Source organism: Zonotrichia leucophrys, chromosome 21 (genome assembly GCF_028769735.1).
Source record: "Zonotrichia leucophrys gambelii isolate GWCS_2022_RI chromosome 21, RI_Zleu_2.0, whole genome shotgun sequence".
Taxonomy (NCBI): Eukaryota; Metazoa; Chordata; class Aves; order Passeriformes; family Passerellidae; genus Zonotrichia; species Zonotrichia leucophrys.
Genome location: NC_088190.1, coordinates 5,830,670 through 5,848,444, shown reverse-complemented (window position 1 = coordinate 5,848,444; position 17,775 = coordinate 5,830,670). Strand labels below are relative to the sequence as shown.

General features: G+C 50.2%; 1 protein-coding gene and 2 long non-coding RNA genes across 5 annotated transcripts in view; all 3 read right to left on the bottom strand.

Moving 5' to 3' along the window:
* The window catches only part of SPEN (spen family transcriptional repressor), a 67,810-nt gene extending 63,743 nt beyond the window's left edge, over positions 1 to 4,067 (bottom strand). For all 3 annotated transcript variants that reach the window (XM_064730884.1, XM_064730885.1, XM_064730887.1), the window contains exon 1: positions 3,919 to 4,067. In XM_064730884.1, the coding sequence (XP_064586954.1) occupies positions 3,919 to 4,001 (83 nt within the window). In that variant the 5' untranslated portion in view covers positions 4,002 to 4,067. The remainder of the gene's footprint in view (positions 1 to 3,918) is intronic.
* A 1,641-nt stretch (positions 4,068 to 5,708) lies between these two features.
* LOC135456621 (uncharacterized) lies at positions 5,709 to 12,839 on the bottom strand. The gene is made up of 3 exons (XR_010442584.1): positions 12,030 to 12,839; positions 8,842 to 10,964; positions 5,709 to 8,446 (listed from the first exon to the last, which is right to left on the bottom strand). It is a non-coding gene; the product is annotated as an uncharacterized LOC135456621 (long non-coding RNA).
* A 1,125-nt stretch (positions 12,840 to 13,964) lies between these two features.
* LOC135456623 (uncharacterized) lies at positions 13,965 to 14,676 on the bottom strand. The gene is made up of 2 exons (XR_010442585.1): positions 14,563 to 14,676; positions 13,965 to 14,222 (listed from the first exon to the last, which is right to left on the bottom strand). It is a non-coding gene; the product is annotated as an uncharacterized LOC135456623 (long non-coding RNA).
* Positions 14,677 to 17,775: the final 3,099 nt, after the last annotated feature.

The following is a 17,775-nucleotide window of genomic DNA, read 5'->3' as shown; positions in this document are numbered from 1 at the left end:
GACCAGAGCCACCAATTCCCTTACCCCCTCAGTCTCACCAGAGCCACCAAAATTCCCTTATACCACCTCATCTAGACTACCGTTACATCCATCTCAGCTCACCGAGCACAAAATTCCCTTATACCACCTCAGTCCTGCACCAGAGCTACGAAAATTCCCTTATACCACCTCAGTCCTGCACCAGAGCTACTAAAATTCCCTTATGACACCTCAGTCCTGCACCAGAGCCACCAAAATTCCCTTATACCACCTCAGTCCTGCACCAGAGCCACCAAAATTCCCTTATGACTCCTCAGTCCTGCACCAGAGCCACCAAAATTCCCTTATGACACCTCAGTCCACAGCAGTGACACGGAGCAGAAGGCACAGATTCCACCCTCCCAGGCCAAAATAACACTCCAAGCCATCAAGACAAAACATTTCCTCACAAACTGACCAAATATTCTCCAGGAATTACTGCAAACAGACACTCACTGTCACGGCAGGTTTTTTGCAGTTATGTTTAAAATGCCTTTAACCACTTCTCCAGGAGGCATCCAAAGCATCTCCTGTGAGACAGACATTGGAACATGGCAAAGCCAAACAAAGCCCATTTGCCACCACAAAAAACCCCTTAAAAGTTATTTATTTTCTTCAATATTGCCCTGATCTGCAATGTATTCAGTTGACTTTCAAGGAGCACTTTTGTTCCCTGAAATCCAGGGTTTCTCCTGGACTTGGTTGCCACTGTGAATGTCTTAATTCTCCCCCAGCACAGGAGATTGCACACAACAGTCACATGGGCCATCATTAAGAGGCTTTTACTCCTCTTTGCCCTTTAAAACACCAGTAAATGGACAAAGCCATGTTCTTTCAGATAACTGGAAGAAAACATAGAGAGGAAAAAAAACATGGAGGGGCAGCACTTGTGTTGGGGACAACTGTTACTATATTTAGTTGCCTTGTTCTGCAAGCTGCTGAGCATCTGTTTCAGGGATGGTGAACAACGGGTTTTTTCCAGCATTAATTAGGTGAACCCAAACCACTGCTCCCACCATTTCCCCAAGCTCACATCTCCCAGATCATAACTCGGATTTGCTACTTATTCCACCTGAACAGTGGATCTCCAATCCTGGCACTGGCTGTGTTTCTATTTCAGGGTGCCTTAATAGCTCAGTTGAAAGGAAATACAGAGTATTGGGTTTTGAAAAGGGAGTATTTGGGTAAGAAACTGAAAAGCAATGTCAATGTATTTAAATGCATGGAGAATCTCTCCTTTGCAATCCCCTTTAATACCAAGGAAACAGATTTTTAAAAGGGCTTCTGAGGAGAAAAACAGCACTGCTCATGTAAGCCAGTGCTTCTTGAGACCAGCTTCAGTATTCTCTAATTTGAGAGAAGAATTCACAGCAGGGAGTGTTATTTCCATTCACCTCAGTAAACTAAACAAACCAATCAGGAGCGTTTGGGGGAAAGGAATAAAAACATGTATTTCTTCGAAATTCTTCATTCATTTCTTTATAGAATTCCTTGCGAGGCTGCAAATCCCAGCCAGGTTCCCACAGCCGGTGGCTAAGTGAAGGGGGGGAAGGAGAGGCAGCAAACCCTCCATACTCCTGCTGAGCTGCAAGTTTGAGGAGTTTTCCCTGAATTTTTGCTTCTCTGGAAAACAAGATGGTTGTTTCTCAAACAGGCACCGTGCAACAGCCCAGCCAGCGGGCTCCCATCTGCGAAGGACAGTATTTCCCCAGCCCAGTGGAAAAACAAACACTCAGTGAGCCGCTCGGAGGCTCGGGGGGGTGTGAGGCGATTCCCGGCCGAGGTTTGGGGCGGTTTTCCCCCAAAGCTCGCCCCGCTCCCGTGGCTCCACGGCTCAGCCTCCTCCTTCGCCCTATTCCCAGCTGGGGGATGGGTGGGAACCGGGCTCTGCCAAGCCCCGCTCCCTCCCCAAAGACTTTCCCTCCCGATACAGCGTCCTTTCCAAAGAGAGAACCTTCCCCTTGCCACCTCCAGGGCCGGGCTGCCGCTTTTCCCTTCCCTTCGCTGTGCAAGGAGAATCCCCCCGTGCTGTGAGCGCCTTGTGCAGCGCCTGTCCCTTCCCCCAGGCGAGCACGGGCATACAAAGGAAGCCTTGCTCCATTGTCCACCTACAGCACCTACACACCGAGCCTCGCTCAGCCCCTCGCCCCTTCTCCAGCCACAAACATCCCGGTGGGTGCATCCCAGCAGCATTCGGAGGCGGCGTTGTCATTGCCTGCCCCTGCTTCGGTACCTGCAGCCAAAGGGCTGGAGCGTGTTTTAACTGTTTACTGCCGTGGGATCGGCCCCGTCCAAACACACAAATCCCAGGGAGAAATGCCTGGCTACAAAGCTCCCTCCCAAACCTCCGATCGCGATTTGCCGAGGTAAAAACAACCAAAAAAAGGTAATGAATTCAGCGCCTGCCATTTTTTCCCATCCATCTCCAAGCAACAGTACCATGGCAACTTTTTCCCTCCTTTAATACATCTTATAAAAGGAGGAGGACTGGACAAAATAAAACCGAGGAATGTCAGATTTGCACCGTGGAGCGCCTGTTCCTTCAGCTAGTTATGGCTGGAATTAACCAAATAACTCCAGAGCGAGCCTTTTCCCCCCAAAACCTGGCTTTGTAAACAGCACTGGGTCACGTAACCAGGACTTGAGGGACACGACAAACCACCCTGAATACACATCCACCATCCCGCGCCTTCACCGAGCGGCGAATTCTTGGCTCAGGGGGATAACAAAGGTGAAAAAAGGTGAAGCTTGATTAAAACAGGGCCATTTCAGAGCGATGAGGATGCAGAGATGGGGTTTGGCTGCTGCAGCAGCTGAGGCCAGGAGGATGGAGGGGGATGCGAGACCCCCAGTCCTTCCATCCACAACAGACGACCAGAAACCAGGGAAGAAGCGCTGGGACCTTCCTTTCTCCCCCTCGGTGTCACCGCATCTATTTTTCCCATGGTGACTCATTATTAAGGACGCTCCGTCATTTTTCCAGCACAGGAAGATTAAAGGAAGCTTCAAAATCCATTTTTTTTCTGCTGCTGGTGGGATTAAAGCAAAGCGCCTGGAGGGGCCATGAGCTGAGCAGGGCTCGTTACTCTCTTTTTCTTCCCAAAAACCAGCTTCCAGCGTAGGGTGTACCAACTCGAGAGCATTTCCACAGGAAAAAGGTGTTGCTGAGGCGGTGGGGAAGAAGTCCCTTCCTCCTCCTCCTCCTCGCAGGGAAAGACGGAGGGAGGAGGGAAAAAACCCAACCATGCAAACAGCTACTACTTCCTTATGAGCGGGATTAACCTATGCAATAAAAAAAAAAAAAAAAGAAAAAAACAACCCAGCACGATATAAGGAGTCCAGAGTGCTTCCCGCGTGCAGGATCCCGTGTTTTCTCCGTGGGTTTGTGTGATTTTTTTTCCCCCAGAGTCACGTTTTCGCAGCTGCAGGCGCTTCGGTTCCCACAGCTCGCCGCACCTCGGGGGGACACGCAGCATCCTCCACAGCTCCAGGTGGGAGGGAAACGCAGTGAAATAGGCGAAAATAAATAGAAAACAAGTCCGAGCGTTGAATAATTTTGGAAAAAAAAAAAAAAAAAAAGGAATGGAAAACAAGTCGGCCAGGCTCAGCGCTGCCTCTCGACATCCTCGGCATGGGAGCCGCTCCGTGCCGACCTCCGAGCCGCGCTCGCTGCTGCTCCGTCGTTTCGGGTCCATTTTTAGCCATTTTTGTATTTCCCCGCTCCGGCCGCGCCGCCGATCCCGCCATGGCGCGGGTTATTTACAGCGCTGTTTTCCTCCTCCTCTCCACGGGAACCGCCGTCCCCGCGCACTCCTCCCCCCCTTTCCCACGTTTTTCCCCTCGTTTTTCCCCACACCGCGGGTCGGGCCGGACGGGGCCCCGTCGCCGCTCGCCACTCACCGCTTGAAGTGCTCGATGATCTTCTCCTCGCGCACGTTCTCCGGCAGGTTGCCCACCCAGAGGTGCCTGGTTTCCCGGACCATGCTGCGCGGCGCGGGGCGAGCCCGCCGCCCGTGCCCCGGCTCCCGGCCGCCGCCTGCCCCCGCGCCGCGCCGCCGGCCGCCGCTCGCCGCCCGCCGCCGCCTCCGCCTCGCCCTCCGCCCCTTCCGCCGCGGGGCCCGGCCGCCCTCAGCGCCACCGGCCGCCGGACCGCACCATCCCCGCCGGGGGGGCCCCCTGCCCGCCGGGCCGGCTGCCGGGCGCCGGGCTCGCTCTCCGCCGCGGCTGCGCTTCCTCGCCGGCTCCCCCCGCCGCGCCGCCCGCTCGCTCGCTCCCGCTGCCTCCTCCTGCTCCTCCTCCGGCAGCGGCAGCGCGGCGCCCCCGCCGCCGCCTCCTCCTCCTTCCCCCCCCGCGCTCCCGCTGCTCCGCCGGCCCGGCCGCGCTCGCTCGCTCGCTCGCCCCCCCTCCCCTTCCCTTTTCCCTTCCCTTGCCCGCGCCTCGCGCAGCGCCACACGGGGGCCCCCGCGCAGGCGCACTGCGCCCCGGGGCGCGCGCCGCGGGGCCGGCGGGGGGGGCGGGGCGAGAGCGCGCAACGCCCCGCGCGGGGGGGGGGGGGGGGCGGCGAGAGGGAGTGCGCGTGCGCGGAACGGGCGGGGGCAGTGGGGGTGTGAGAAACGGGGGGACGGGAAAATTGGGGGGACGGGAGAATTGGGGTGGGGGTGTGGGAAATGGGGGGACGGGAGCATTGGGGTGGGGTGTGGGAGAACTGAGGTGGGGATGTGAGAATTGGGGTGATGGTAGAATTGGGGTAGGGGTGTGAGAGCATTGGGGGGACGGAAGAATTGGGGTGGGGGTACAGGAAACGTGGGGACGGGAGAATTAGGATTGTGAAACAGTGGGAGACTCAGACACAATTGGGGATTGCAAGACAACGAGGGGGGCTCTGAGAGTCTTATTGGGGGGCTGTGAGGATCATTACATAGGCTTTGAAAATTGTAATGGGGCTGTGAGAGAGGTACCAGGCTCCGTGAGAATTGTGATGAGCGGCTGTGGGAAATGTATGGGTGCTCTGGGAGTCGTGGTGGGGCTGTGAGAAAAGGGGCTGGGGGAGTTGGAACGGGGAACTGTGAGAGACAGAAAGGGTTGCACTGCAAGGGCAAGGTCCTGCTGACCCCCAAACCTACAGCTCCCCCTAATCCCATAAGGATTCCAAAATCCTGGGGCACCAGCCACCTTCATCCCCAGGTGAGCACACACCCAGCCGTGGCCAGTGGGCAGACAGGTAAAAAGTGAATTGAGGTGATGGCAGGGAGGGCCCCACGCTGCTCTGGTGTCCAATGGCTCCAAAGGCCAGAGCAGCAGGAAGCCTGAGTGGGGCTGCAGGGGGATCTCCAAACCCCCTTGGCTGCTCTGCGTGCTCCCCTCCACTGGCACAGGGACAATGTGGCACCCTGGGACACAGGGACAATGTGGCACCCTGGCACACTCCCTCCACCCAAGCAGGGTGTCCCGAGTTCTATTTCCCCCAACAGAAGGGAGACCAGGCTGCCCCAAAAACCACACAGGAGAAACTCCCACTGTGGGAAGGATTCACCTTCCACTCCCCCACAGGGGCTGGCACAGCTCCTTAATTAACACAGGGTGAAGAAATTGCCCATTGCCAATATCACCCATCTCTAGTTGTCTGACATGTCACACCCCAGCTCTGCAACATACAACTAGATGTTTTTTAACCCACAAGATCTTTTCCACCAAAAATATGCCACTGCACTGATAAGACACCTATTTCTATGTCCCAAAATGAAAATTAGATCCCATTGTGAGGTCAGGATGAAACACACACCCACAGCCAGGAGCGTTGGTGTTTAAAGCCTTCACCGCTTCCACCACAGAACAAACCTGTATTTCAGTATTTTCCATGGCCAAAGTCTCCTGATGACGTTTTGGTATTGATCAAGCCCGTGTTTTATTGGTCAGAGCTGCCTTTGCCACCCAGTCCGGCCGGACACCGCAACCTTCCGGCAACAAGTCCACCTTGCTACTGGTCAAAGTCACCGAGCTGTAGTGGCTTAACAAACATGCAAATCTCCTGATTTAATCACGTCTCTGACGCACACGGACTCCATCTGTAGTGGCCCCGAGCCTTATCCCCGGCTCCAGTGGCTGCAAGCCCATCCTTTGGCAGCCCCGTGCCTCAGTTTCCCCAGTGATGATGGGCTCTGCCAAACTGAGATCTACTGATTAATTAAAAACCCCGACGACTCCTTGCACGCAAACCATCTATTATTCACAACGTGTGATGGAGCCACGTGCACACAAGAAAATGCACTGCCAACACGCTCCACCCGCACTTCCAGTGAGGAGCTGGGCTCAGCTTTCCATTTCTTTACCTGATGGGAAGCCCAAGGAGCAGTTTGTACCTGTCTCTACCTTTAAGGGGCTCTCCATTTCGGAGAGGAAAAACCCAAACCAGAAAACCACCAAAAAATCAAACAGCTCTTCCATGACAAAATCTCTTTCTCTGATGGGGTGCATTTGCTGCAGCTGCAATCCCAACTGCTCTTCCTCCCTGCTGGGGTGGCACCTCCAAGGGACACGAGGAAACCACAGCAGCTCCCAGGTGCTTCCAGGGAATCTCACACGGAGTCACTGCTGCCACCCGGCCATCTCACGGGACACGCAGGGGCTGGGAGCTGTCACAAACAAAGCCATCGACTCTGTTGACAGGAGAGGGTTGAGACGAGTGCCAGGAGGGTTCCATTTACACAACAGCCAGCTGGAAGAGCAGCACAAAGCTCGGCTGGTGACGCAAAACAAAGCTCTGGACCATGGTGATACTCTTCAAATGCTTTGCAGGGAAGCTGTTCCTGGTTGCAACCACACCAGCGATGCTGCTGTAACCAGATCCCCCCAGCTCAGTCGAAGATTTTAAAGAACTCAGACCATGGCTGGAGAGCAGAGCAGGTACAACTCTGCCCTGAGCAGGTCAGAGGGGCTGTGATGAAGGACCAACACCATCCTTGTGTCTGCAGGACACACATTTGTGCCAGCCCAGTGTCCTCCATGAGAAACAGCATGAGGAGCACCCAAGGGTGAGACATGGCTGCACTGCCCTGTGTGCTGCCCTTCCCAGGGGCCAAACAGCTCAGGACAAGGGGAGCTGAGCTGCTCTCCATGACCCTCGGCCTTTGGGATACACACTGCAAGGAACAATTTAAATTACTCCTGGGAGGGTGTAGCTGAGAGTCGGCTATCTACAGACAACTCAGCCAGCCCCACAGTTAAAACATTTGGATGTTTCTTATCAGTGCTTGGAGAGGATTAAAGTGCCAGGCCATTTATTAGTGAGGGAGCAGGTTATAAACCCATCTCAGCTTGAACACCACGTTCATGTCAGGAAAAGCAAGGCAAGAACAGGACAGATCAAAAGAGAGCCATTAAAGGCGTGAGAAAATGGGGCTGCCATATAAGGAGCTAATAAAGTTAGCAGCTCTCCAGTTTGAAGGGGAAAAAAAAAGGCAGGAGAAGCGGAAAACATCCTTGGGGTCCACACAGCAGCCTCTCTTTGAGGAGGAAAAACCAATAAATACAAGTGGGCAGACACAATGCTTCAAAAGGCAGGTTTATCCATTTTGAACGCGGCGCCTTTCCCGAGCGGCGGAGCTGCCACGCATCGCTGAGACCGCTCAGCAAACGTCTCAAAAAGCAAAGATTAGCTGCTGGACAAGGACAGCAAGCAGGACTTGTTGGCTCAGACCATCATTTCCTACCCTCAGGTCTGGCTCAGCAACATCTCTGTGTGGTGTGCTGGGAAAGGGGGACACTGCACTGCTCCCTGGCTACATCAGCTGGGATTCACGGGGATCTCAGTGGGAACATGAGGGTTCTCCCCACCACCAGTGCACAGCCGGTTCCTTTCTGTAAAAAAGCAGGAGGTTTTCCAGCAAAGAGCCCCAAGAAACACTCAGGGTGTTCCTTTGTTTGAGCCAGCCAGCTCCAGCCACCATCTTGTCAGGATAAAATGTATTTACAGGTCTTCCTTGCTCATCGATAGTATTTATTAAAAGAACGCTATGACAGCTGAATATCAAATTCCCAGCTAGGCTTTTATCTCCTTTTTAAGCCAGCCTGAATTATTGGCCTAATTTTATAGCTTACCCACTCTGCTTTATGCTCGTTTTCTCCAAGAAGGAATTGGTGCTGTTTGATATTTAGGCCCATTTGTTGCCAAGACAGAGGCTATGGGCTCAGGGGCTGAAAACAGTGGAGCACAGAGCTGGTTTCTGGAGCCTTAACAACACAAAGCACAGGATTTATATTAGTAAACCTCTTGATTTCAGTTCTTTTTGAGGGTTAGAGCTCCAAATCTTCCTGATGAGATGACTTTGTGCAGAAAACTCCCTTCACGTTTTTGAAATGCAGCATTTAGTAATTTATTTTCTGACTCTCTTCCCTGTGGTGTTCTTATCCACGATGCCAGGGACAGGAGCTGCCACAAAATGCCACCATTTTAGCCAGTGGTTTAACACAGCCACATCCCACAGCCCAGGATACAGGGGCCCCTGGCCTTCAGTTGACATTGAACCCACTTTTATCTCTATATAAAAGCACATTTCTGTTTTTAAAATTCCTTCTAAAAAAAGAGGTTTCTTCAGCAGCAGAACCCAGTGTGATGGTTAAGCCATGTTATCAAAACCGACGTGACAACAAAGCATTGCAAAAGAGTTACTCTTGCTTATGGTGTGGTAGAAAGAAATATTAAAAAGAATACCTTTTTTTAGCCTGCTGGAAAAAATAAAAAATCACAGGAATATCACAGTGCCAACTTCTGTTCTGCTTCCCCTTGCTCCCAAACTCCTGTGCCAGAGAGCTGTGTCTGCTCACCTCACAAGGGTTCTCCCCAAACACAGGGCTTTCATCACTAGACAGGACTGTGGCCATCCAGGCTGCAAAAGATCGCATTTTAAGGGAAAGCCAAAGAAAATAAACATAAAAAAGACAGTTCTATGTGATTTGATACCCAAACAGGACAACTGCAAAGGATGTAAATCCCCTAGGACTGGTTAGATTACAGAATCCTATACTTTGCCATTTTTAACACTTAATTGTTGTATTAAATCTACATCCAGATGTGATTTTTACCGGTGTGCAATGCCCAGGAGAAAAAAAAAATCTCAGAAATTACACTGGAAATGTTACAGGGCAAGGCTTTAGCACAAGCCCCACAGTCCAAACCTGCAAGCTACAGGCTGCTCTTCCCACATTCTGCATTGGATTGAGCAGCACAAAATAAACTCCAAGCCACCACCACCTGAGCTTTGGTTTCATCAAACACCATTTTGATACCACAGCAACATGAGGGTGTTTAAATGAAGGGGAGTGACGCCATGTCTGTGGAGTTACCACTCCTTCACTCCAGAGAAAGCACAAAGAGAAATATTTGTGCATCAACACCTGCTGTGCTCTACAGCCTCTCCTCCAACACGGCATGGGAGAAGTTCCTCGTCTGCCTTTGGCTTTTATTTTCACCTCTGCAGATCTCACAGTGCAGCTTTTTAACTCCTTGGGCTAAGAGCAGAGCTTGAAAGACTGTGGTTTTCTCCTGAACAGAGGAGGAGTGGAGGTTTGTATCGCTTTTTGGCACTGGAAATTCAGGTTTTGTTTAGCTTGGAAATATCATGGATGTAGCTCGAGTAACTCTGCAGGGTGGTAAAAGTTCAGTGCTCACAAGGCAATTCTCAGTTTATGCTAAACTGCCAAAGGAAAGTAATTTGGAGTCCCACAGGGTGTGCCAGCCTGAAAAATGTGGAATCATCCCAACAGGCAGCTTCTTGCTCCTCCAAACCTCCCTGCCAGCAAAGGCCCATGAAGAATACAAGGTGCATCTCCAAACCAGCACAGCCCTAATGAGGGAATAAAACCCAAACCCCTGTCCACGCTGCCTTATTCCAAACAAGGCTTTGGGCACACTGTTCACACACCTACCACAGGGAGCAGGGTATGAAACCCGGCCTGGCCACCTCATCCCCACCCTGCACTTCATTTTGGCCAAAAACAAGGATAACACCATGGCTGTGCTAGAAATCCCTGCAGCAACCAGTCAAGTGAAATAATTTCTCCTGAGGGGCTTCTCCAGGGCCGGGTCAGGCAGCGGCATGCATGGAATCCCGATGTGATATCCTCATTTAACGACCCCCCAGCACTCCCTGTGTGCTAATGACTGCGGGAAGCTGCCTCTCCCAGCCGTGTGTGAGCTGCAGAAACCAGCACCAGGTCTGTGGTTATCACCTCTGCAACACAACAAAGGAAAGGACACTCGGTAAGGAAGCGTCTCCCTTCTTCCTGGCGCTCTGAGGAATGGAGGAATAACCCAGCTGCATCTCACAGGAGCAAGTTCACAGAGAAAACAAAATGTAATTCAAGGAGACCCTGATCTTCATCAACACCATTTAAGATGTTCAACCCTCCCTCCAACCTGAGCAAAATTAGGAGGAATAGACTATCCCATGTAGGTCTGTGGGCTTGGAGGGAAAGGGGCCCCACAGTTTTGCTCCCTGGAGGCACCAGCTCTCCCCACCCCTTTTGTGTGTATTTTTTTTTAACGTGCCACACATCAGCACAATGCTGACAAGGGCTTTGTATGTTTTCTGCCTATGCAGCAGTTCAAGACACACAACTCTGGATTTTTTGAAAGGGAAAGGGGGAGGGAGCTGCCCTTTGCTGTACTGTTTAATTGCACTGCTTGCTCTTCTGCATGACCACAGGGAAGGGAAAAAGCACCAGGTTTAAAAACAGAACCATTTTTAGTAGCCAAAAGGGTCAAACTCAGTCTTCTCACAAGATACAGCAGAGGTCAGAATAAAGCCTACCAGAGACAAGAAAAAAATTATAAATCACCAGGGTTTCTTCTCTGGAGTTGGATATGACCCCAGAAAACAGCTCATCCATCCTCACTTGCTGCTTTTACAGTCTCCACATTTGCACACCTGCCAATGCAGATTCCAGCACTGAAAAAAGAAAAGGAGGGAAAGGTCTGGAGAGCTGGACTGTGGGTTTTTCCACCTGCCAGGAGCAGCTCAAGGAAGGCCGGGTGGCTGAGCTCCAAGGAGCAGCGAGCAGAGCACGCTAGCAGCCTGCTGGAGTTCCCATCTCACACGCACATGCGTGATTGGGACAGCGCTGGCAAACAGCTTCCTGCAAAAATAAGGATGACTAATCCACAGCAGCGCTGCTTTATTTATTTATTTTAAAGGCCACAAGGCAGAGCTTTTTCCAGAAGCATCAGCCTTTGTGAAGCAGCAAGCAGTGGGAAGGGGAAGCCCCGGGACCCACTGATGCTCTGCAGACAGAAGTAACCACAGGAACACTGTGGGTTTGTGTGGCCCGTGTGTGACACACGCAGGCATGGCTGGAGCATTGTCCCTCATGTTTCTGGCAAGGCCAGATCCCACTGCCTGGGTGACTCCTGGATCCCTGTGGTGTTTGCAAGGATCTGCCGTGGAGAAGGATTTCATAAACAATACATTGCTTCCCTTGGAAAAACAAGCAAACAAAACAGAGGAAAAAAGGCATGAAACAGCTTTAACCCATAACTGCAGCATCCCCTTGGGTGCTGGAAAAAAAAAGGGTGCAGGGATTTGGGATCAAAGCAGAGCACCCGGATCGCTCGGGGGGCCCAGTCCCCCCAGCAAGGTCACTGTGGCCCGCAGGGAATGCACACATCAGTGCTCCAGTGCAAGGCCATGCTGGAACCGCTGCAGGAGGTCACTTAGGGACTGCAGAAAGGGAATGGATTTAAAAAAAATAAAAAAATAAATAAAAAAATCCATCAGCAGATGTTTACTGTCATGCAGCAAATCCACAGCTCTGCGTGGCTGGAGGGAGAACAGCCCAGTTCCCAGGACGCAGCAAATACTCTGCATGTACGGATTTAGGTTACAGCCTTCAGCCAGCCCCACACCCCACACCAGCCACCCACCACCCCCAAACCAAATTTGTCATCTTTTTAAGCACTCAGAAATTGAGGTTTGCCACCGAGGTGATTTTGGGTGGTGGCACCATTAAATACTTACCCACCTCACAGCCAAGGGCTGCGCAATCTGAAATTTGTGAGTGTTTGCAAATGGTTTGGAAAGCTTTCCAAGGAAGGTGCTGTACGATTGTAAATCCTTCCCGTTATTAATAAAAGGGAGCTATTGTTCCAGCTCTAATCAAGCCGTGTCTCCAGCAGGGCAATTTTAAAATGCAATTCAAAACACACACAGGAAAAAAAATAAAAGATCATGAGGAAGCTTCGGAAAAAAACAAAAACAAAACAAAACAAAAACAATATCAAACAACAAAACCAAAACAGTGAAGGAGAAATGGGAGGGGGAAAGGAAAATGAAAAATAATACTCCTGCTATTTAAAATGAATTCCGAGCAGGAGCATGCTGGGGCGGAGGGGGAATCCCCTCTCCCACCGCCTGGGAAAGGTCACTTATGCCATCGGTGCCATGGCCACGCCGGAGCAGAGCTGCGGCGCTGCCAGCCCTGCCTCATCCATCTCCATCAGCGACAGTTCCGCTTTCCATTTATTTAGAGGACAACAAAAAAAATTAAAAAAAAAACACCCACCAAAAAAAAATCCCCCAAACCCCTCCAAGTTGCAAACACCTCCCAGCGCTCTGTTTTCAAGGCTGGGGAACGGAGCAAGGGGGAGCGGCTTGGAATGAGGCTCCCAGCCAGGGAGAGGTGGCGCATCCTCCGCATCCTCCTCCTCCTGCCCGGCGCTGCGGCAAAGGCGCCGCAGTGGGGGCTCCCCGCCCCCGTGGAACCTTCTGGAACAAGCAGCCAAGCTGGAGAGAGGAGAGGAACCTTTACACCCGCAGAGCGGAGAGGAAAAAAAACACCAAACCCGTGTAATAAAAGGGAGAGGATTGCACAAGGCCGGGGAAAAATGAGAGATCTCTGTAAAAGTGAAGCCCCCGAGCGGCTCCGGCAGCCCCGGCTCAGGGGGTGGTGCGGCCGCCTCGGCTCGAAACAAAACGCCCCAACAAAGCGTATTTAAAAAAAGAGAGAGAGGAAAAAAAATGGTGGTGGTTGTAGCGCGAGATGGTGGGATAAAGGAGCTGATCCCTCCTCCTGGATCTACAGCAAAGCCGGCCATTGCAGTTCCATTTATCCTTTTTTTGTGCAATGAATTGTCTGATCCGGACTATTGGGTTGCATTTGCAGCTTCACTTACTGCGGTTTGGTTCTGTTGTGCTTTTTTCCTTTTTGTTTCTTTTTCATTCTTTGTTTTGGTTTTGTTTTTTTTGTTTTTTCCTGGGTGTAATTTTTTTCCTTTTTTCCATTAAAAAATAATCCTTCCCAAATCTCCCAAGGAAAATCTACATCTCTGTGGAACAAATAAAACATTCAGGCATAAACTTCCAGCATGGACTGTAAAAAAAGAGATGGGTTGGTTTTTGTTATTTTTTCTTCTTTTATTTTTATTTTTGATGGCATTTTTTCTCCTGCTTTTAGGACACATTGTAGTAGGAAACGAAAGGAGGAAAACAAAGGTAATACATATATATATAAAATCAAAGATATATTGGGCCAAAGTTATAGTGATTATATATAATTAAATTATATTTTTTAGGTGTGTGGGCTTATTTTATATTTTAAGTAGTCCCTGGGAAAGGGTCATATGTATATAAAAATATGAAATATATAGCACTATTTATATATTTATATTTAATAAATATATTCAAGTATTTCTGTATCTGTAGAAATAAAAGAGCATCTGTATGGGCCTAAATCTGCAATTCTATGGGAAAAAGCAGTATTTTTAGGTTCGTAGCTTTTAAGAATTAAGAGGCAATGTTATAGCCTGTAACAACACTCTGATGCAGGAAAAAAGGGTAAGGCAACATTAAAAGAATATTTAAAACAACAAAAAAATCCCAAACCAAAACAACAAAAAAAAAAGGCATGGTACCTGGGCTACAGCCTCCAACAACCAGCGTGTGGATGTTACGGGATTTGGGTTTTTTTAATGGTATTACCACGTCTCATCACACCAATATATGATTTTAATTAAGCGAATGGCGGGCGAGCTGTCGTGGGGAGCAGGCGAGCAGCGATGGCTTCTTCCCATTCCACTCCGGCTGCGATGATAAATCAATCCTCTTGCGTTTGGGACTTTTTTTTTTGGTGGTGGTTTTTTTTTTTTTTTTTCCTTAAGCACTTTTGGGGATTTTCCATGCCGTGAGGAGACCGGGAGATGGCGGCTTCAACCCCTGCGAAGGAGAAAAGCGGTGGAAAAGCGAAGAATTAGGCATAAAACTACCCAGCTTGGGGGTGTGTGTGTGTGGTGATGATGAAGGGAGGGGTGGAGGGGGGGGGCATGTGGAAAGCGCAATACAGGGCCAAAACCGCTCAGCTGTGAGGGAAAAAGAAATAATATTTTAGGGGTATAATTGGGAGAGCGGGGGCGAGCTGAGGTGAGGGAAAAAACCGGCGGCTCCGCCATGGCCGAATAAAAATGCGCATTTCTGGCCATTTTCACATCTTTTCGCAAAGGCGGCCAGGAGAAAAGGGCAGGAGGGAGGGGGGGATAAGAAGAAGGTCAGGTTTCACCCGCAGCGCTTTCGCCGCCCGCCCGGAGGGGATTCCCACAGCATCAGAGCCCTCCGCTGTGCCCACACCGCTCCTCGCCCGTCCTTCCCCCCGCTTTCCGCCCGCCGCCATTTTGTCGCCTCAGAGCCGCTCCCGCGGCCCCGCCGGGCGGCCATTTTGTGAAGCGAGCGCGGGGGGGGGAAGGGCCTGAGGGGCCGTGAGGGGCATCCCCGGCCGGCGCCGCCTTTTGTCACCCAAAACCTTCCTTTTCCTCTTCGTTTTATCTTTTTTTTTCTTCAGGAGTTTCTCTTTTTCCTCATGAAACCCTTCGTGCTTAACTCCCCGCCTACAGCCCCATCGCCTCAGCAAAAAAACAAACAAAAAATAAAATAAAAAGCAACATACTCAGATGAAGTAATCCAATAAATGAGATTAAAGCATATTCCCCAGCCTGGCTGTGAGGGAAAGTTTAGCAGCACGGAGAATTAAGGTATATATTATTATATACATATTTATTCCCCTTCCTTCTCCACTTTTTTTCCCCCAGTGATAAATTCCTGACATCAATAATCCTCCTTGACAAAGGGGATAACCTCTTCGAAAAATATCCACGTTTTTATTTCAGTAAAACACCTCGCTCACACTGCTTTACTGGACATTTCATCAAAATAAAGATATAACTTTAACCACTCAAAGCCAAATCTGGGTGAAAATTGGTAATTTTCAGGAAATAGGGCTGCAGGATGCTGTAATCACTGATACGATGAAGGAAATCTGGGATATGAAATAGCAAAACCCTGCTCGCAGGTGTGTGCTGTGTGTCTGTTCACAGAAATAGGGTGGGTTGGGCTTTTTATCCTTTATTTCATAAAGAAGCCAGTATAGCACTGGGAGCCTGGTAACGCGCTTGCGCACTCGCCGCATCCCTTTCCCCTCATGCTATCAAAATCAATGTGTTTTAAAACTACATTGTGGCAGTGGGTGGTTCAGTTTTGCCAGGAAAACCGAGGATAAATTAGAATATTAGCATACAGCTTTTTTTTTTTTTTTTTTAATACATATCTCACCTGTGCTGCATCAGGAGAAATCCACGCTTGGGCTGTTCCTTGTATAATCCCAGCTGGTGCTCACCTCTCCCAGAATCAGCAGGATCCAACCACTTGTCATTTAAGAAATAAAATTTTTTTTAGGCTGTGTCAAAGGAATGAAATAGGTAGGAAATAGGTCTGAATGAAATAGGTAGAAAATAGGTCTGAATGCTCTGAGGGGAAGAACAACGCTGCAGGGAGCTGGCTGAGATGGCACTGCCAGTAACCTGGGATCCAAAGGAAAAACCACCTCAGTTGTCCTACAGCTCTTTCTATCTTATTGGAGAAAAAACCTGCAGCACCCAGCCTTACTCCCAGCACCTTTTCCAGCCCCTTTATCATCCCACTATCCTTGCACCACACTACAAATCTTCCATTTTCCAAAGAAACCTGCAGAAAGGTTGGGTTTTTTTTTTTTTTCCACGAAGCAACACTTTAACCACTGATTCAAAACCACTACAAGCTGTGCCTGGCAGCTCCTCCTTCAATTTAAAACCTCTTTTTAAAAACCAGGCAGTCCTTTGAGTTGTAAAAAGATAACCTTTAGGGTTTTTTTATGGGACACACGGTTGTATTCCTGGGAGCAAGTTGGCCTCGCAGCAGAGCGAGAGATCAGATGCCTTCGCTGGGAAAGCCCAAGGAAATTTTATCCGCGGGCCGCACCCAGCCTGAAGTGAGGAAATATTTGCATTTGCTGCTCCTTGGAAGGCAGCCAGGTCCTTCCCGCTCTCCCCAGCCTGCCAAGAGGGATTGCAAGAGCTGATTGCAGCAGCCAAGGGAAGGGCTGGAGCCATCCGGAGCGCTGCCATCCTCTCTGCCCTTTGCCACTGCCACAGGGACAAGAGGAGGGGGCACTTGGAGTGGGGTTTACACCCGGGTGGTCCAAGGTGGGCCCGGCCCCCCAAAATGTTATTTTCCAAGGCAGGATGTGTGGTTGGTTTATTTCTGCAGACCTGGGTGCTTGCAGAAATGATTGTGACGGGGTGAGGAGCCCAAGGACAGGCTGAGCCCCTGCAGCCAGTCTGGGTTTGCTCGGCAGCGGGACGGGATCCAGCTCCTGCAGGATCTCCTGCTTGCGGCTCAGAATTCCTCGAGCTCCTCCCAAGGGAAAACACGGGGCTGTGCTTTTCAGGCACAATGTTCCCCACGCTTCAGCTCGTAGTGCTTCTCCCTTTATCTGGGAAGAAGATGCCTTAAATCAGCCTTTTTGTCCTCTTACCTGTGTCCATGTATCGCTGTCCCTTGTCACCCTCCACTCCTGAAATACCATGTCAAATCTGACCACACCACATCCCTTCACTATGCTGCCAAACACTCCAGCAGTGCCTTTCCTTTCTCCTTGCTTTCCAGGACCTTCTCCAAGGCTGCCTGTAAATAAAAGCATTTCCCTGCCTGCCTCCAGCCAAAAATTCTGCAGTCCCAGTGCCAACAGCCCATCCTGGAAGGCTCCAAGGGGGAAATACCCAACTCCTTCCCACCATTCCTCAGTGGAAGGGTAGTGCAACTTGGAATAAAACATCCAAAACACCACTCAGCATTGTACTTCCATCCTCCTCAAAAACCTTGAGTGGAAAAATATCTGTATTACAAAAAGCAAGCAGCTCTTTGCCCTCCGGGCCTTCTTTTTCCTGCTCCCTTTGGCCACTGCCACATCCTTTTACTTTTTAGCATCATTTTGATGCCAGATTTTCCTCACAGCGCAAAAAGCTTTGGAAAGTGAGAGCTGACTTGGAGCACAGGAATTCCTTGGCATGGGACAAGGAGTTCCCACCCAACCGGACCCAAAGCCACCAACTTACGTGACCAGGACCAAAGCACAACTTATTTATAAATAGCTTTAAAGCAAGTTGTGACCTGATTGATGGCCTGGAGATGCTCATTAACAAACACTGAGTAATCAGCTTTGTAGACAGGGAAGAGTCATCAGGAAATAGTTATTGATGTGATTAATTAACCATCATTAACCCCTTCACTCATAAACACAGCACGCGCCGGAGATGATGTATGCAATCCAGGAGCTGCTGGTCTGGTGGTTGCTTTCTTTGTTTACAGCTCCCATTTTCCATCAGGAAAGCATTAAACATCATCTCACACGCTCTTGCTATTTTCTGCTCTTGATTTGTGGCTTTCGGTTAAAAAGAAAGTT